At 36.6% G+C, this 21,409-nt stretch overlaps 1 protein-coding gene across 6 annotated transcripts in view; it reads left to right on the top strand.

The window, feature by feature from the left end:
* Positions 1 to 21,409, top strand: part of SGCG (sarcoglycan gamma) — a 116,075-nt gene that overhangs the window by 85,342 nt on the left and 9,324 nt on the right. For all 6 annotated transcript variants that reach the window (XM_031615752.2, XM_031615751.2, XM_090133819.1 and 3 more), the window contains 2 exons: positions 2,543 to 2,662; positions 9,853 to 9,925. In XM_031615752.2, the coding sequence (XP_031471612.1) occupies positions 2,543 to 2,662; positions 9,853 to 9,925 (193 nt within the window). The remainder of the gene's footprint in view (positions 1 to 2,542; positions 2,663 to 9,852; positions 9,926 to 21,409) is intronic.

Raw genomic sequence — 21,409 nt, 5'->3', positions numbered from 1 at the left:
TCAGTGTATACATGGACTAGATTAATTAAACTAATAAATACGTCAGCTCTAGTTGTATCAGTATGATGTTCTTTATGGACACCATGCCAAAAATTGGCATTAAATAGATAAGATGGCTGAGAAAGTCGGTCTGCACAACATGTGTTTGTGTTGGCTGTTCCTGTTTGCTTTGGTTAGATGAGAGAAAATGGAATCTGGGCCAAGTTTATTTGGGCAAACGATTTGAGCAAAAGTTATATAGCATATGTATATGCATCTCTGCATATACATGCAGAGTGAATTAGTCTACATTCCATAATAATCTAGTTTTTAAAAAATGTCTATTTTCTAGCAATATGCAAGTGTACAAATTACGTTATTCAATTCATTCTATTTGAGGTAGTTCTTTCCATTTCCTGCAAGGAGAGGCATGAAAAATCTTTTGACAAGATTGCTTTGTGAAATAGATTCAGCAAATTAGGAAATCAATAAGATAAATGTACTCATAGACAAGATCAAGTTAGGCCTGGTGCAAATCATGCCACACTTCTTCAGTTCTTTCAAATTTACTTTTTTCTTTCCCGAGTGATTTATAATCAGTGAAAACTTCTGTATCTACCAAGGTGATGAGAAGGAAAGAGCAGAGATTCTGCTATTTATGCCCAGCAGTTTATTTTCAAAGCAAATTCCCTTTGTACCAAGGAAATCAGTAGATGGCATTCCCCCTAAACATACAGGGTCTTCATCATTATCAAGAATTTTTCTGTGATCGTGTGCAAATAAACAAAAATGAAACATATATTAATGATATACATTCCTGAGTTGCATTTTAGAGATAATGCTCCATGTCGTTTGCAAGCCTTCACAGTAATTGAGATACACTTATGTCAGCTTCTAATTAGTGTTTTAAAGATTTCACATACTATAAAAGTTCACAGCTTAGAACTGAGCCTGTCGAAGGTCTTGGGCACCTAATTTACTATAAAGTACTTATGACCAAAATGTAAATCTTCAGGATCCTCACTCCCTTATAAATTCTTTTAAACAGTAAATATTCTTAGATAACAACAACAAAAAAAAGGGTTTTAGGCATTCCAGACCTACCAAAAGACTTAGAATCCTGAAAAGAAAAATATCTAACTTTCAGAGAGTCTATAAAATTAGCATTTGCATTTCTAACTCATCTACTGCATGATTTTTAGAACGAGCTCCAGTGATAACCAGGATCAGAAGACATGGTGGCAAGCACAACTTTTCTCCATTAGTTCTACAGTTGGCTATGGACCATGGAAGCTGGTCTCTTGGGTTTCATTCCTATGCAGGATATAAAGGCTCCAAATAATACCTTCCTTTCTATACCTCCAAATATACCTTCTTTAATAGAAGAGACAGAAAATCACTCCTAAATTAAGTGTATCCTCAGCATACCTGAATCACCCGACCTCTATCATGTCAGATAGGAGAGGCTTGGATTTGTCCCAAAGTCATGCTGTACAGTCTAATTGTGGTGTTGGATGAAAGGCAGAAAAGAAAAGACTGCCATTGCAATAGCAGTTAAAGACAATAACAGCCAGTTTTTTATTTGTATGGATAAATAAAAGATCACGCTCAGTCTCATTGCTGCTTCTGGACACGAACAGAAATAATAAAACAACCACAATTCTCTAGTAAAGCATTAATATGAAACCACCTTTGTTTCGTTTACCTACAACTGCCTGTGAGTAACACCTTTTCTCTGACTGAAAATATTTGCTGAGCTCTTTTTGCAATTCCACAAATGAAGGCATGTGCTTTGGAAGCAGCTTTAGAGAAGAGCGTTATCTACAATTATCTACAATTTAGATTCTGAACATAGAATTGATGATGACTCTATTAAACAGATACTCCAACTTATGTGATGTGAATTTGTAATTGATCTAATTGTTTAAAATGAGAAATATTAAGGCCTAAGTCTATATTTACTCACCAAGAAAAAACCATAGAACAGAATGTTTTACTGGATTTAGGATCTTGTGATACGTAAAGACTCTTGAACACAAAATCCAACTGACAATACTCCCAGCTTTTTGAAAATCCTCTAAGAACATGACGGGATAATATTTGTTAGATACACAGAGCTAAACTGGCAGCTGAGGGTCCTGCCCTTTTATTGGATTTTAAAGCATTTGAGCTTCCCTAATCAAAAGGGATTACTTTGTTAATTATCTTCTATGTTAAAAAAAAAAAAAAAGCTGCTACTACATTCTCACTGATGAAAGAATCTTAGCAGCTTCAAAACCAAGAATGCAAATGTTTGTCTTGACCAATTTGAGAGGGATTTCCTAAATTTTGTCCTGAGACCCAACTTGATATCATGACTCCAGGCACAGTTTCAAGAAAGGTTGGAAAATGTAAATATTCCATATGTAAATATGGAAGTTTCAGTACTTCCAGGGCCACTATCTGAATGCTTCATGATCATTAATATTGTTAAATAAGTCACTAAGTTAACATGGTTAGCAGTTTATATAGCAAGTTGAAGAACACTGAGGTGATTATTTCATTATTCTACTGTGTTTTGCAGGTCCTAAAATGGTAGAATTCCACGGCCAGCAATTTCAGATCAACTCAAAGGATGGCAAGCCACTTTTTACAGTGGATGAAAATGAGGTTGTCATTGGCACAGATAAACTTCGAGTTACAGGTTTGTAACAGCTTAAGAAATGCCCAACTAATAACCACGAGAGTAATGCAACAATTTTAAAATGAGCCATTGTTAAAAAATACTGAGTTTAACTTACTAGAAACTACACATCTGAAAGTATTCTAACTTTTCCAATAAATAATCAAAAGCTTTAAGAAAAAACTAATAATATGTGTATGTAAGAGTGCATATATACCTATATATGTATTTTAATTTAAAGCCATGTTCAAGCACAGTTTGTGATTGGAACTGTGCTTGCATATTTTTTCTAAATTATTTAATATTTTCAGAGCATACTTTCAAAAGATGATGAAAAAATTTTGCACATTCCTATTTGAAAAATCAGTTGTATTATTTCTTATACATTTTAGACTCTGGCATTTTTATATGGCTTTTTCTTTCAAGGTGAAAGCCACTGTATTTCAGCTCTGTGTGTAGTATATATGTCTCACTATAGTGTTTATAGTGTATATATAATGTCATCTGTCAAAAGACAAGTTTGCTTTAGGCTATTTCTGCAAATCACTGAAGTACTCATTTACAAAGTACGATGTCAAAATTGTCACACAAAAAGCTGTTTCCTCTTATATGACCTGATAAAGTCAACCTTCATTTTCCAGGATTAAGGATGCATTAAAACAAATACATCAGTGTGTGATTTCCCTTTATCTGGAAGACTCTGTCAAAGAAAATACTGAAATAATCCTGTAATTTGCTTTCAGTTACATTTTCAATATTTTTAACTTTATTGCAACTATCATTTTTGCTAATTATTGATCCTCTGAAATCTTGAGGTCTTAATTTTAATGGATCGATTCATATTATTTCACTGTGCAGAAACACAGATGTGATAGTAAGCACATGATTCATGTTTCAAAGCAAAGGTTAAGTTATAATAAATGTGTTAATAAATTTTGTTTATGCCTGAAGGTTTTATCTTGTTGTTTTTTTTTTTTTTTTTTTACTTTTTAACCTAATTGAAAATACAACTTTGTTTAACCAGGAAACCATATCAAATGATTATTGTTTGCCCAAGGGATGCTAAACTTTAATAGAAAAACATGTTTAACAAAGATATGAAAAACTGCATAATTGTTAACTGATTTAGAAAAGATCTCTCTCTACTCAAAGTAAGTAAAATCATTCGTACATGAATAGAAATTGTTATGCTTAAACATGTATTCTGACTTGTCAATATGAATCTTACAAGGATAACTGTTTACTTTAGTAGATATTGCAGAAACGCACATTGCTCGAGTCTTTTCTACACTGTAGTACAAGTCAAAAATAAATCCATTAACATCAGTGAGGTTATTTCAGTGTAAAATTCATATTAGTGAGAAGAGATTCATGCCTACTATGCTTCAAACTTATTTATTAAAATTGTGATTTAAATGATACTATTACCATGAAGGATAAATTAGTAATACTTGGTGCACTGAGATAATTTTTTGAAACATTTTTTGATAGAGAGTAAGATCAATTGGAAAGTTTATGCAGAAACAGACTACATCACTTAAAATACACAAAGAACATTTTGCAGTTTTTTATATGCAATATGGGGAACTGTTTGATTTTACTTCTCAGGCATTCAAGGCCAGGCTGGATGGGGCTTTGAGCAACCTGGTCCAGTGGGAGCTGTCCCTGCCTATAGCAGGGGGTTAGAACTAGATGCTCTTAAAGGACCCTTCCAACCTAAACCATTCTGTGATTCCATGATTCTATGATTTATGTGAATTGTGAAAAGGTCAGTAATAATTTATAAGAAAACGTGGTGGTTCTAAACTAAAATGCAGTGTAGCAGAGAAGCAATGTCAGTGATTTATAGTATTTCAGGAAAAAACAAAAGTCTAAGAAAAAGCAAATCCAACCCAACACCTCAGGAACTGTCATTTTCCAGCAGTTTGGTATGCTTGACCTCATGCTATTTCAGTCCAGTCATTTTCTGTTACATGTAGTAGAATGAAATTGTAGAAGTGTTTTTCCCATTTCTTCCAAGAGGACCAAATCTATGGAAAAAGTGATGATCAGCAAAGAGTTTTTGATACCCCAGAGATGCAGATGTCCATGTTCAGACAATTGAACTGGACCCTCACTCAACAGCCAGTGTAACCTGCAGTATGATTTGGCTCACATCTGAAGGGGTCACCACCTAGGCAGATATCTCTTCTGCTGATGAAGTACAGTTGTCTTCATAGAATCACAGAAGGTCTGAGGTTGGAAGGAACCTTAAATCCAAGCCCCTCTCATCCAACCTTGAATGTTCTTGAATGTCTCCAGAGATGAGGCATCCACAACCTCTCTGGGCAGCCTGTGCTGGCGTACCTCTGCTGAGTAATCTAATCTAAATCTCCCCTCCTTTAGTTTAAATACACTCTCCCTTGTCTTATCACCATCTGCCCATGTAAAAAGTCTGCCTTTCTTCTGTTTATTAGCTCCCTCTAATGGAAGGCCACGATGAGGTCTTCTTTAGGAGGAGCTCAGTGGCTCATTTAGGTCGCTTTGATACAGTGGCCGAGTTAACATACTTAAACAAGCATCAGCAGCATTTGAAACACCACAAGGTATGTGAGCCGGCTCATGGTGCTGGGATGTATATGTACCTCCTTTGATAGTGGTAACTGGAATCTAGGCAAGATGTGCAAGGGTATTTCTATAGAGGAGAGAAAATAGGGCCAAGTAAATAAGATTATTTACATTATATCAGCCATTTCAAAATGGTCTCAACTATTGCAATAAAGAATTTTTTTAAAGGCAAGTAGTAATTTATTTTTCATGGATGTACGAAGAGGTAGTATTTTGATTATGAAAATAATGGAACATAAGAAATTAATAGAATGCAGTTGTTTAACCTGAACTCTTTTTGAGAAAAGCTGGCAATGGAGATCAGTATCTTTACAGGGACACATATCTTATCACAGCCTACCACTTCTTCTTCCACTCCTTTGTGATCTCTTAGAGTATTTGCTGTGGAATGTCAGTGGTTTCCTAGTGCTGTGTGGGAGGGTTTTCAGTGTAAATAGCTGTACCAAAACATGATATGAAGATTCTTGTTAAATTTAAATGCTTCTGCTCAGAAGCTAAGTTAAGGATGTGAGAACAAAAAATTCTATCAGACCTTAAATAGGCAGATTGATTGATGTTTGATGGCATGTGTATATTGGGGGTGTTAATGAAACATGTTGGCTTCAGCCCTCTCATTAAGAAAATTTTGCTCTTATATTCTATAAAATACCAAATACAGTAATATTGATATCATATCTTAAAGCTTTACCTTTCCATTGTAAAAAATGAAGTAGTTATAAAGTACACAAAAAACCAATTCAGGTCACTTTCTAAAAAGTATTACTGTGAGGTGATTTTCTTCAGTATGTGTGCCATACTGAATGCTGTTACTTAATGAAGACGTTTTCCTCACAGGAAGGCAAGGTCTTAATTTTTCTTAGAGGTGCATGCTCTAGAATATATAAATAAATCTTCAAATTCCCTCTTACACATACAGTGTCTTTATCATCTGAATTCATCATTTTAAAAATCTAAATCCACGAATAAATGTTACATCACATCTGGCCCCACTGGTAGCACATTCCTTCACTCATGGTTCTCTGTTTGCAATTATGTTTAAGGCCTATCAGCCAATTTTAATCCATGTAATGCATTCCAGGCTGATTTGTGTTGCTGTAATCTCTTAATCAAAATATGATGTAGCATCAAAGTAAATGCCTATGGAAATTTATTACGCCCATACTTTTACCTTTATCAACCAAGCTTGTCATCTCATTTGCAATTTAAAGATATAGATGTACTTAATAATGTCATAACCAGTGCTTTTCTGAATACAGAAAAGGTGCAAGAAGTGCAGAAGATGATGTTTAATCAATCTGCTAGGGGGACCTTAGTATTTCATGCTCACTTTTTGTACTCTGGTGCCTCAGCTTCTTGACTTTCAGATGAATATATGAGAAAGACTAAACCTGAATTTCTCATGTTTTTCCACAAAGCCAGTGATAGAAACATCCATACATTTAACCTTTAAATCCACTTTAATCAGTTTCAAACTATGGGTAGTTGGTGATGAGCTATAACTATTGTATGGAATTCTAAAGATGACAGATAAATTAAATGAAAAGCAGGCAGAACATAGAATCAATCCACGCTGGTCTAATGTGGAAATGAAACTCACAAGTTATAGACACATTTATTTTCGTTTTGATGTCATTATTTTTTTAGACAGGGTGCTTGAACAAGTTAACCAGAGAGGCTATGGAGTCTCCTACTCTGGAGATATTCAAAATCCACCTGGATGCTTTCCTGTGCAGCCTACTGTAGGAATCTGCTTTAGCAGGGACTTGAACTGGATGATCTCCAAAGTTCTCTTCCAACACCTACAATTCTGTCATTCTGTGAATTTGTCAACATAACAGATAATAGAGTGTGTTCATATAAATAAGCTGCTGAACTCCACTTACCTTTTAATACCTGATAATTACTTTGATATCTGGATATGTTATTTCATATTTCTCTGACTATTTATTATTAGAACTCTTGCAAAATATTAAAGGAAGTGATTGTATTCTTCCTACATCTTTATAGTAATGCAGTCTATATGATTTATTGCAAGTGATCTAGATTGAAATTTGGGATTTTTTTGCACATGTATATAACAGGAAAATCTATAAAAATGCAATTGCAAGACTAGATATTTAATGGCACTGAAGCAGTGTCACATCATTAGGTTCCATGGAAATGTTCCAATATGTACTGGCTTTCTGGCACTTTCAGAGAATTGTATCTACTGTAATGAGATGCTACAAAATACAGATAAGGTGCTGTTGTGGTTTAGATTCTATTGTCAAATGTGCCACTCAAATATTTCACTGGAATAAAGGTTCTCCAAGAAAGACAGCCTGGCAAGGGGGGAGCTGCCTTTTTACTTGTGAGAACAGCGGGAATTCATGGTGCTTTACTTTGGGATGGATGAGGAAGAAGCTGGAAACTTATGGGTCAGGATTAAAGGGCGGATCAACTTGGGCATCGTTGTGGTGAATGTGTACTGCAGACAGCCTGTTTAAGAAGAAGCTGAGGAGGTTTTCTCCTGACAACTGAAGAAGCCAGTTGATAAGTCTTTCTCTCCGGAGTACCAGTGGTATCAAATGCTCAGCCTTTCCTATAGACCTTAAAACAGGATGGAAATTGACCTTTTATCCTGAAACTGCACAAACAACTTCGCTTTATGACAAGGCTATTTGGATATCAAGAAACTGAAACAGAGTCAAATTCTACTACAACAGATTAGCAAGGCATGAAATTTCAAACTATGTAGTTTCATACAGTTAGTAATATAAGAAGCTACACAGCTCATCTAAGAATTCACATGTATCTCCATTATATACCACAAGCTACTATATAGTAGAGCCAAGCTGATACAGAAAATCAACTGGAACAAAGTCAAACTGGAAGTTAACTGGAACACAGGAAGTTCTACACTAACACAAGGAAGAACTTCTTTACTGTCAGAGTGACAAAGCACTGGAACAGGTTGCCCTACATTTGTTTCAGTCAGGACTGCATTTTTGCTGCAGAACTGATAGTTTTGACAGTTCTCACATCCCACTGGTTTACACCATGGAGAAGACAAGGGAGCACATAAAGTGAATTCTTTTTGGATGAAACCAAACTAAGAAATGGCCTCCAAGAATGCTTTTACTACATCAAAATTTCAAATATACTTTAAGTCCACAGAATGAGACTAATGTTGGTCCAACGTGAAATCCCCCATATCTGTGTAGTATGAACAGCAAATCTGTAAAACCAACTATATTACTCTATAAATACACCCTTTCCAGGCCACATTATCTTAATATACCTAAATTCTGAGAAATGCAATTGGAAGACATTATGGTCAGGCTGTCTCTTCTAATAAACTATGCAGATAATTTAAATTTATTGACAAAACAAGCTTTTTGTGAGTACAGGTAGCATTGTGACAGTATATGTAATTTCATTGAAATTACAACTCATTCCATGCATGATGGAAATATGGGTGAGGAAAACGGTGAAATGCTTGCTTACTTAAGAATTGTCAGATAGGATGCAGTGGGAATGGAGGACAGAAAGGGATCATGATTTGTTCCCAAAAATACCACATTTAAGGCAGTCTCTACTTATTGAAGAAAAATTTGAATTCATTGCCACTTCTAGCTGGGACATAAACAAAAAGTCAGAATTTTTGACAGGTCAGGATATCCCTTCAAAATATCGTAGGTCTTCCAAATGAATATTTTTTGTCAAACTTCTTTAATTCCTTAGGATTTTTCCATCATCTCTAATGTGTAAGGTTGTCACCTTGCTAACTCATCAGCACAATTACAAGGAGAGGAGAACAATCAACTACACACAAAATAACTTAAAACCACCAAGAAGAAGCACAGCCAAGGACTCTCAGTTTTCAGGAGGGTACTGAGATCCACACGATAAGTCTACACAGTGGCCACCTTTAAAGAAAGGATCTTAGGAACCATTCGAGACTGCACCCACTTCACCTGGGTTCTAGATGTCCTGGCTTTGAGATGCATTTGCTTGCAGCAGCACAACACAAATAATCCTTTGGCTGACCTGCTTCATCCCACGTATGCCGTACCACCTGCATGTAGGTCAATCACTATTTTTCCTGTGTTGAGCTGAAACTACTTTTATTTCAAGAGGTAAACAATCTGATACCATAGTCATTACCTTTTAAATACCATTGTGCATATACCAAAACTGACAACAGGAGGAAATCGTTGATGGAACTACATGCCAGCTTTTTTGTGCTACAGTCTAAAATTAATGTGATTATTTAAGTCTGTAATATTTGCAAAGGTTTTGTGGAGTTTTACTTATCTCTATTAATTCTAGTGGAAGTTGCATTGTAAAAATCCTATTTAAATTTTCTTTGTCAGAAGTAGTAGAACATTTGTCTTCAGATTTATTAAACATCATTTTACTTATTTACACCTGTACTTTAACATTAACTGTATTCCGTAGTCCCAGCCAATACAGTAAAGCAAAACAGTTTCTATATAATAATTGTTTCATTAATTATTAATAGATATTTTTGTATTTTCTTCTGTTCTCAAAGTAGCTATAATTCCCTGTCACTATTTGTAATAGCTGAACTTTTACAGTACAGATGGGTTTTTCCTTTCCAGGGCCTGAAGGAGCACTTTTTGAACACTCTGTAGAAACACCACTCGTGAAGGCAGAAGCTTTTAAACAGCTAAGGTAAGAACTTATGCATCAAAACAGAAGTCTAATAAGCACGTTTGGTGTATGTGCTCACATTTTTCATATGAAGGAATTTTTAAAAAAATGTATAGAACCACTACTAAATTCCATTTTATATGACATATTGATGCTTTTCAAGAAAATATTACATTGGTCTGCAATTTTGAAGTATAATATGAGATGATTTATTACCAGTGGTGAATATTTAAAGCTACATAATATACTGAATGTATCTTCTTCTATATACCTTGATTTTACAATTTCAGAATATATAAGTGACTTTCTCTGCATGTTTAAATAAACGTTGCTTATCAGAAATCAGTCATAAACTTATGATGAATAAAAATTTCTAGAAACTTCTATCAGTTTCAGAAAACATATTCGTAAGAAACATTTAGAAAGGTGCAAAACTCTGTATAATTAAAAAACGATTTGGGGTGAGAAAATCTCTCTATAAAGTATCTTCTATGATTTAGCACTCCTTAATCCTGGGATGGCATTTCTTTGTGCATTACTCTGTGTAATTTGGAGGATCCCTAATTAGTTTATAATATGTTGATTATGAGCTCAACTCAGTCTACATTCAGTTCATGAAAATCTTTTTTTCATTTTATAAGTTGGTTCAAAGAAGAATTAAATGAAGAAAAGTTCTTTATAGTTTTATTTCTGTCCTTTCGTACCTTGGCAGTCTACTACTTTCAGTCATGATTTCTGTTCTTAGTGTTCTTTCTCCAATAAGAATAACTATTAGAGAGTTGCAGAAGATGATTTAAGCTATCAAGAATACTTTCTGTATGTTGGTAACTGAATTTTCAAATTGAGAATTGCAAATGAGAGGGAAACTTTATTAAGATACTTCTTCTAATTTTCTTCTTGATATACAACATTAATTTATCATGTGCTTGCATTTGAAGACAAAATGGGCTTGGGATGTTAATTTTTTTGCATGTTTATCTCCACTTTCTTCTACTACAGTAGAATTTGGATGTGACAAACTTTGGCCAATATTTAGAGTTCTACATTTTAATGAAATTGGTTTTGGAGGGAGTGGTCTGATTATGTTGTAAATTTTTAATTTCCTGTGATTGCCTGTTTTGATGAAGTATTTATGAGCACTTCTGACATGGAAATTTTTAACTACACAGTCAAGAAGCTCTCTATAAATTTAATTGGATACATATTGGTTATTTTATGTGGTTGTTACTTTGCTTCAAATACATTATCAATTAACAATTTTCTATAGGCTTAAAGCTAATAGTTCTATTCGATAGATTGTGCTATGTTACTTTTTAAGTATGAATTCTTCTTTGAATGTCATTTAAAAACATTGTTTTAAGCTACATTTAACAATGGTTCACGTGTTTTTGATGTATCATTGAAACAAAACACTGAGATTAATTCAAAATATTCATAATGTTTTACTTCTTGGATGAGTTTATTTGGCAGCTTATCTGTTTAATGATATTAACGTGTCAACAAAAAGCACATTTTGGTCTAGAGTGTTGCTATGTGTTGGCAGGGCTTAACTCTAATAGTTAAAATCCCATTCAGTTTCTGTGCTCAGTTGACTTAAAATAGTTGGAAATACTGATTCTTTCAGAATTTACAGTATATATTTACAGTATATAACAAGTATTGTTATAATGTCAAGGAATATAGAATCACCAAGGAAAAGATCTCCAAGATCATCCAGTCCAACCATCCACCTACCACCAATATTTCCCCACTAAACCATGACCCTCAGTACAACAACTAAATATTTCTTGAAGACCTCCAGGGATGGTGACTCAACCACCCATCTGGGCAGCCCATTCCAGTGCCTGACCACCCTATTTTCCAAATTTTCCACCAATTTTTTCTTAACAAAGAGAGAGTGATAAAGTCTCCCCTGATCTTCCTCTTCTCCAAACTGAACAACCCCAGTTCCCTCAGCCACTCCCTGTAAGGCTTGTTTTCCAAACTCTTCACCAGCTTTGTTGCCCTTCTCTACACATGCTCCAAGGCCTTAAGTGTCTTTCTTGTAGTGAGGGGCTCAAAACTGAACATAGCACTTGAGGCTTATGTTCAGCCAAGCATCAACCAACACCCCCTGGTCTGTTTCTTCCACACAGTCATCCAGACACTCTGCCCCAAGCCTGTAGCATTGCCTGGAGTTGTTGTGGCCTAAGTGCAGGACACAGCATTTGGTCCCATTCATCCCATTGGGCTCATCCCAGTGATCCAGCCTGTTGAGATCCCTCTGAAGGGCCTTCTTACCCCCAGGCAGTTGGACACTTCCTCCCAACATGGTGTGATCCTCCCAACAAGAGGATACACTCAATCCCCTTGTCCAAGTCATCAATTAAAATATTAAATAGACAAGCCCTAATACCAACCTCTGGGGAACACCACTTGTGACCAGTTGTATCTACATGGTGGCATCAACACTGATATCTGCCTTAAAGCTGCTAACCATCTGTGCTAGAAACCAAGTTAGCTCAACCCAAAGAAGAGTGAGAGATATCAGAGCATAAAACTGTGTAATGTATGCAATAGTCACTGATGTCCTGGCATACCATGAAGCTAACTCAAAGCAGTTCTAAATGCCTCTATCTTTTAATTATGTCGCTGTCTGTACCACCCATAACTGGGGTCAAATCTGAGAGCAGAGACAGCAATGATTCTGTGAAGGGATCCTTAGAAGGATCAAGAAGCAAATGCATTTGTCTGCAATGCAGATGCTAAGTTAAGATATTGACAGATAAGAGCAATTTACAAAGGTGATGCTGGAAAAATGTTATTTTCAAGGACAACCTTAAATGTCAGCGTTAACAAGATCCATGCATTCCATTGCAAAGAAGCTGAGACAAGTTATCCAGTAAATAGGAATTTTGTAATATTTTATAAATATTCTGTTGAATTCCACACTGAAATACAGGTTAAATACCAATTGATAGGCACTTCGATGTGATTTTTTTTCAATGTAGTTTTAATACTTTTCTATTTTTATTTTGAAAAAAATGCTTCTTTTCCAGTTTAAGTTAGTGACTCTGTAGTTACAGGCAATAGAGCCTATTTGCTCATCCAAAGTCCTATCTTCGTACTTTCACCATCTATTAATCTTCTGCTATTTTCATAGAATCACTGAATCTTTGAGTAAGAAGGAACTCTTAAAGGTAATATGGTTCAAATCCCCTGCAATGAACGTGGACAGCTACAGCTCGATCAGAGCCCCGTCCAGCCTGACCTTGAGTGTCCCCAGGGAGCACCACATCTCCAGGCAACTTTTTCCATTGCTTCACCACCCTTATTGTAAAAATCTTCTTTCTTATGTCCAGTCTAAAACTTCCCTCCTTTACTTGGAAACCTTTTCTCTTTGTCCTATCACAGCAGACCCTGATAAAGAGTCTGTCCCCTTCTTTCTTACAGCGCCCCTTCATACACTGAAAGGCTGTTCTTAGGTCTCCCTGGATTATTTTCTCCGAGCTGAACAGCCCTAGCTCTCTCAGTCTATCCACACAGGAAGCACACGTTCCATCCCTTGGATCATTTTTTGTGGCCCTCTTCTGGATGCACTCCAACAGGTCCTTATCTCTCTTGTACTGAAGACTCCACACCCGGATGCAGTCCTCCAGGTGAAGCCACACCAGCACAGAGCAGAGGGGCAGGATCACTCTGTTGCCCTGCTTTGGATGCAGCCCACAGTATGGCTGGCTTTCTGGGCTGTGAGGGCTGCTTCATGTCCAGATTCCCATCCACCAGTACCCCCAGGCTCTTTTTGGCAGGGCTGTGCTCCATGATTACATCCCCCAGCTTGTATTGGTAATGAGGGTTGCTGGGTCCCAGATGCTAGACCTGCACTTCCACTTATTGAACCTCATGAGGTTCTCCTGGGCCCACTGCTCAAGCTGGTCTGAGTCTGTCTGTATGGCATCCATTGGGCATTAGCCACACCCTGCACCTTGGTCTCATCCACAAACTTGCTGAGGACGCATTTGATCCCACTGTCATGTCATTGATGAACGTGATATCAAGTGCCACAACACGCAGCCTTGGGAACAGAGAATATTGCTTCAAGAAATCCCATCCACTTCGGATGTAGTTATGCGTTTCAAGGTGCTGACAGGAAAGCCATGATTGATTGTAACATTTCAGCTGGCATCATATGAACAGGGACCACATTCTCTGTTGTTCTGATTTAGAACAGTATCACCAACAACACAAATGGCCGTCTTGAATTACACATTCTGCTGGCTTTACAGTCCAAATGTCAAATTTCAAGATAGACTGCTTTTCTGGAAACACAGTGATATGTGTTAGAACATATCTTTTTATAGCTAAGTAGTGGTGACAGAGCAGTGCGATTATGCTGTGGTCAGTAACTGTCTTTTCATTCTGTAGTTGGAAGGAAGCACACCAAACCTTTTTCAGTCTTATAGATTGAATTCATGACTCACTTGTAAAGAAAAAAGGATATGCTTGCCCTTACTTCCAAATGGTATAAAGTAACAAACTCTGCTTTTCACAATTGAAGCATGCCTAGGTACAACATTGCCTACTTTTTAGTTGCTGTCGTAAAGTTCTTATGTCTAGATAAGATACCATTTATTAACCAATCATATACTGTGCCTAAAAAATATAATGCTCAAAGATGAGCTTTGTTCACATATTTGCCACATATGGATGTCTGACAGCAAGCAACTGTGCATTCTGAGCACAAGTCCTATGGGAAATCACTGTTATTACAGTCAATCTGTGGTATTTTCCAGTTCTACAACTGAGGTTTTACATCCAAGTCGAAAAGGACCCACATCATTCCACACTTCTTGAATCTGAAAAGCACTATGGCAGGAATGATGTCACTGTTCCAGAGAGTGAGAGTCAGCTTTTGTCAGAGCATGGTTATAAATGTATATATAATGTTATCAGAATATGGCTATGTTTAACAGCTTATGAGCTAAAATCTTCTGAGAACATTTCAATATTTCCTAGGAGATGGCCTCATTTAAAACAAATATATTATATTGATATTCATAACAAAATAAAGAAATAAATAATATAAGAAGTGTTGCTTCATATTTTGATGAAGTACCTCTGTTCAAAGCTTAAAAAGCACCAAAATGTATACTTATTAGCTTTTGATATTCGTGTTGTAGAATGCTGACAGTTTGAGAGCTCAATTATACAGATACTTCTCAGTATTTAGTTAAGGCAAGTTGCTGTAACTGGTTGGTTGCCGCTAAATCTTCCCATCTATATTCAAATTAAATATGATCAACACATCCCTTTTAATTTTAACTTATGTCTTGTGGCAGCCAATAGTTCTACTATTCTTATGGCTTCTGCTTCTCTTTGACTCTTTATGAAGATTTACTTTTTTCGCCATTCATAACATGTTTCCTTTTACCCTTTTGCTATGGGTAAAGCAGATAGAAAGACAGAAAAGTGGAAACTGATTCTGTGGGGTTTTGTTAGGAAGATCTAGGAAGGAAATCTAAAAGGAGATGTATGAAAGCCAATCAGGGTAAAAATGTTCATAAAATAATTGCTTAATCATATTTGTAATACTAATGCTCACATGCTAATTGACTAAAAGTAGCATTTGACTAATTGAAGAACAGAGATTTTATTTGCATTCATTATGCAAATCAAAAGCCCAATCAATCAGAAGAGAATGAATTACATAATGGGAAAGTGAGTCTACAATTATGAGTCAGTATTTGTAAAGCATCTCTGCTCCTTACTAGCGAGATGTTTCTATTCCAATATAATTTTATGAGCCCAGGAATTATTTTACTAGTTATCCTTTTACATTCATATATTATGCTGTGTTCACATTAACTGAAAACACTGTCAAATACTTCTTTTGGTAGCATAAAAGATTATTTTTTCATTCATTTGATGAACTCAAATCTATGAAAAGGCTAGTTTAAAAGGATTGTACAGGACATCATATTTATTGCCTTTTCAAAAACATTTCTGACTCAGATATTTTAAAATATTTCATTAGCATAGACATTAGTAGTACTTCATATCTGATCTTTTAAACATTGACTTCTCTTGAAAATGTGAATCTTACAGTGAAAAGAATTTTCCAGGTGAAATATCTTTTCTGCATCATGGTTTGCAAGCTATTTTTTGCACCCATGCTTTTGAAACATCTTGGGATTGAGTTTACAAATTACAATGCTTTTTTTTTTTTTTTTTTTTTTTTTTAATTCCAGTAGTTCTTTGTATCATTTCTCATAAACTTTGTCAGTATTTCAAAGACCTTTCTTTATAAGCCAGTTTAGGTCATGTTTGATTTTTTCTTCTTTTTCAGGCATTGCATTTGTAACATCTTCTGCTTAGATTTGTACTTAATGTCTACTTGAATATGTTAGTCATACATCCCTAGTGTGTTACTAAAAAGTTAATAATAGGGAAGAGAGAGCCCACGTACTGATTTTTCTTCAAGTAAAAGAGTGATCTGTTGAGCTGTGTTCCCTTCAGAAGAAATATCAACATACTGTTCAAACTTGGAACTCAAGGAAATGTACTTCAAAGCATTCACCCTTTCTCACATACCCTGCAGTTTTCATCTGTCAACGTGACCTTTCCCCAGTATTTAATTACTCCATCTTTATTGTGTTATTTATGAGCACATATTTCCAGTAGGCATGTATGTAAGTTGCTCCAAAAGTAATGCCTTTTACTTATTTCCATGGAAACTACAAAAGCTACAAAGAGCACAGTAACGCCACTTGATAGAGCAAATTCTCAGCTGAAAAACACTATTTTTCAACATAGCCACCATTATTAGCTATGCATTTTCACCACCAATGAACAAGATCCTGCATGCCATGCTCCTAAAACTCTGCATAGTTCTCTAAAACATGATTTGTCTTTCACACCGTCATCACTGCTGAAATGCACTATCCACCATCTCACTGTGCTCACATCCACTTTTTGTTCTCCATAAACATTCAGCAAGCATTGATGAATATCAGTGAGTGACATTTTGTATATATGGAGGAATTCATTGACACACCTTTGCCCTGTAGTCATTCCATGGCAGATGCCACTCTATTAGACCGCCCCTCTGCTGCCATCAGTCACACAGCCACAAAATGTAACCAAATATTGGTGGGAACGTTCAACCTCCACTGCTGTATCACCAGCATCTGCCTCTGGTGTTGTGGATCGACATAATAAATAGGAAGCACAGCTTTTGGAGCTACCCTCGTACATATGCAAGGACTACAAACAATACATATGCAGTAAAACACATACAGTAATCAACCCAGAGAACACAGCCATTAACCATTCACCTCAATGTAGTTGTTATCTTAAATTCCTTCTGATGAGTTTTACAGCAGGCAGAATGGTCTCATTTGGTGTTCTTGGGAGTGGTCCATTCAGTGTGCTCTCTTTCCTAATAAGGTTATTCATGCTTCTCTCATTGTTCTTCTGATTCTGTCTTTTGATTAGATCTGATCTTAATTTGATTAGCTTCTAGTAGCATAACATACCAGAGCTGGCAGCAGAATAGGGTCCTTGCTGCTTTTCTGCTGAAAGCTCCCCATGCCTGTTCTTCTGCACTAAGTCAGCTGCTGATTGCAGGCTGAGGGTTTGGTCTTGATTGCTGAGAGGTCTTGCTTCACTTTGAACACGTTTCTGTTTAAATTCAGCACTTCATGAGAGCCATCCGTGTGCTAGTGGGAACGGTTTGAGCCTCCATTGGAAATACATACAGATAAAACTGGGTCATTCATCATTTCACTCACAACTGATTGATTTAAGCGATTTTTGAAATCTTACAAAATAAATTGATGAAGGACAAATGGACCATCCGACCATAGGAGATGGACTTACCTCTGATCAGATCATAGGTCAGTAATGCTGAGTCTCCGAAGGGACTCTCTCCTGCTCTCACAGAAGGCACTTCCCTCCTGGGGTGGGAGAATCATCGGGATAACTCTTCAGCGATACCTCTGTAACAGGAGTAGAGGAGATCCACACACCAGTGTTACTGACCTTTTTGCTAGAAAAGATTTCCCTAAGAACAGATGCCAGGTTTCTCCCAGCTGTTGTAACTGACTTTCACTTGAGCCAGTGAGGTGGTTGATGTCCTTCCTGAGGCCTCAGCTTGTCAGAGATTTCACTTAACATGTTTCAATCAACAGGAGTGGTTTCTGCTGCTTGTAGGAAACAAAGCCATTTGCATGTTGTGACTGCTTACGTCAGTAGTGTGAAGACCAAAGGTATAACCATTTCTGCCCCTGCACTGTTGAACTGCATACCTGATGATGTCGGATTATTCTGTAAGATTGCTAAAAGGGAACTTGCCATCAGTGATTACAGAATACTCCACCAGAGCACAAGCTGCCTCAGAAACTTCAATATAATTGTCACAGTTACAGACGCCTTGCAGATGCCCACCTGGAGCTTTATTTGTAAGTCTGTGATTGTGCTGTCTCTGGTCTTAGATGTAACATTGATCTGGGTGGAGTGCCTTATGTTATTTTTCACTTATGTAACTGCCAACACAAGGGAGCTGGGGAAAGCATGAAGCAGGAGTCTCCCACCACGAGCACATGCCTGTAGCAAATACAAAAGAAGAAAGGGGAGCATTTCCTAACAACAGTGGATCTCCACAATATGATGTACACATGCACAGTCACTACTCAGGTTCTTTCCCTTATCCCAAAGGCTTTGTGGTGAGGAAAATGAAGAGTGTGGCACATTCTGTCACTGTGCAAATGAATTAGAAGAGGGAAAGGGCATGACCAGCTTGTCAGCAAAGACCTCTTCACTTGAGAAGAGCACGTGGACATTATGAACGGCACATAGTGAAGAATTCAAGTGAGTGGAAATCTTTCTGTGCTTCTACATAGCAAAGAATACATTGGCTGAAGTATATAAAGTTAAAGGTATGGCACATTTCAGCCTGGAAGACAATTTTATGAAAATAGTAACCAGATTTTTACAACAGTGATACAAATAGTCTTCTTATATCAAAGTAAAATTTTAGAATAAGTTGAAGTCATTATAGTTATTTGAGAAAGATAACCATGCTGGAAACCTCTGTGGTGTGCCAGATTCAATCATGCTCTCTGAGGTCTTGGTCGTCTTTAATTACCTAGAGAGTCAGCACATCATAAAATTGAGGTCATCCTGAAAACCTTCTTTGAATTACCTCTGCTTACCACTCTTTATTGTAACTGTCCGTCTTGAGAGGAGCTTCTATTCTAATCATATCTCAGTTCTGATCTATAGTTCTCATTCCTTCTATATCTCCGGATTGAGTGACGGTGGACAAATAGGAATAAAGCATCTCAGAATGTAAGATGGATGGAGCACTAATAAAGAAATAACCACACTGTAATAATCATACCTGCTATGCTCTTGTTGTTTTAAACACTACTTTTATAGGCTTTAAAAGTATTATTAAAACTTGGCAGTGTTTTATTTCCTTTTAAAGGAAATATGTAAGTGCACTTTTTCCAGAACCTGGAATATTTATTTCATATTGCTTACATAAAATAAGTTCTGTTAACCAACACCTTAGCAACTGGAAACATCTGTTATCCAAATCTGGCTTTGTAATTGTAATAGCGCACAAAAGTCCTCCCTAAGCTGTAAGCAGTGTTGGTGCCTGCTGTGCTTATGCTTCACAATTCCCTTGAATCCAGAATCTCATAATTGAACTTCACTGGAATCATCTGTCACCGTTCCTTTCAGATTTAGAATATAAATTTGGAATGTAAACTACTTCAAGAAATAAAAACATGAGGAAAATTTCATTTAGATTAAAGGAATGGAAAATATGCTGAGAAACTGACCAGATACCAGCTGACATCTTAAAGAACAGCAAATAATCACAACATTTAAGAATGCCATCCAAAACGAATGGAGCATCTCAGGGATCTGCCCTTTATCCTTGATCATGTTCAGCATAAAGCAACATAAGCCAAAAACCAATATAGGTATTTATTTGAAAAGCGACCACACTTCCTCTATGTATGGAATAGATTTTTAAAAAACAACAACAGCAACAATAGCAACAAAAACCTGCATCTGGTCAACACTTTGGATGATCCTAAATGCGTTCCTCATTTCTGTGATCCATTCACTGAAGTGGGAAGGGTTCTTATCACAGAATCACAGGATACCCCAGGTTGGAAGGGACCCACAAGGACCACAGAGTCCAACTCCAGCTGCAGCTGCCATGAGGTCTCCACTCAGCCTGCTCTGCTCTGGGCTGAGCAAACCAGGGTCCTCAGCTGCTCTTTACTCCTCTTGCCCTCCAGATCCTTTCCCATCTCTTTAGCCCTCCTTTGGATGTTCTCTGATAGTTTTATATCAGTAGGTTTACATATGAACCACCCACATAAATTCTTTTCTCAAGGAAGGTAACATTCCTGGATTATGGCTCCAGTGGTTTACAACTGCTTGGATAGATAGCTCAGGTTGAATTGATCTCAACTCATTTATACATCTTGAGTACATCTTTAGACACCGGATCTCATCACCTCCTTGTGGAAAGCAACAAGCATTATTAGGGAATTAAAAATTTTATCCCAAGAGAGACACCTAAAATAGATCTGATGAATTAAGCTCTAGAGTGCCTATTTCTCTCCATTTATTTTGAAGGGTACACGGGATGGCCTATCCTTGCTGCTAGAGGCAACTGCATTCATCAAGAGGTATCACGCACTCACCAACTGTGCTGTGTCTGGTTAATGTCTGAAGAAGTGAAAATTCATCATGAGAAACGATGTAACAAGACCACACACCATCCTGGGCTATGTTCAAGTCCCACTATGAAGCTTTTTCCACTTGCAACCCCTATATTCCTGGAACTCATTGAAATTATTAATCATTTTTACATAGCCTTGTAACTAGGACTAGTAAACGCTGCCAATTACTGACTCTTGTTTGCTATCAGCAACAAGGTAATGAGTTTTTCTGATGTAATAATTAGCTTGGATGCCCTGACCATGCCAGAACTTTGTTTTTGGGGGAAAGTTATGACAACATCATATTTATCTAAAAGAAGTACCTTTTCTTTCTAACTTGGTAAAAAAACATAGGGGGTTGTGGGATTTTTTTGTTATTGTTTTTTTGGTTTTTTTACAGGCTATTTTTAAGCTTAATAACCATACTTTCACACCATGCTGATTTTAGATATAAATACCTGACAGTGTTATTTTCAACAGGGAATGAACTTGAACAAATTTTAAGTGATAATCCTGCAGCAATTTTACATGTGCCACGCAAAAGTCCTGTGTTACTATTAACAGCTCATCTTGAGTAATATTATCCAAAATCTGCTCATGTTTCACACATTTGGACTCTTAATGTGTGTGTGTGTGTGTGTAATAATAGCGTTACCGTCCTAAGGAAGAAGGCTACTGGACAGAGCAGAACATACTGTATCCTGGTGTAATTACTTCAGGGTAGCCCTAACTGAAGTATGTGAGATGTTTCAGTGCATTACAATGTGCATTTGTGTTTATG

Source organism: Phasianus colchicus, chromosome 1 (genome assembly GCF_987193195.1).
Source record: "Phasianus colchicus chromosome 1, bPhaCol1.hap1.1, whole genome shotgun sequence".
NCBI classification, from domain to species: domain Eukaryota; kingdom Metazoa; phylum Chordata; class Aves; order Galliformes; family Phasianidae; genus Phasianus; species Phasianus colchicus.
This window is presented reverse-complemented; position numbering and strand designations above follow the sequence as displayed.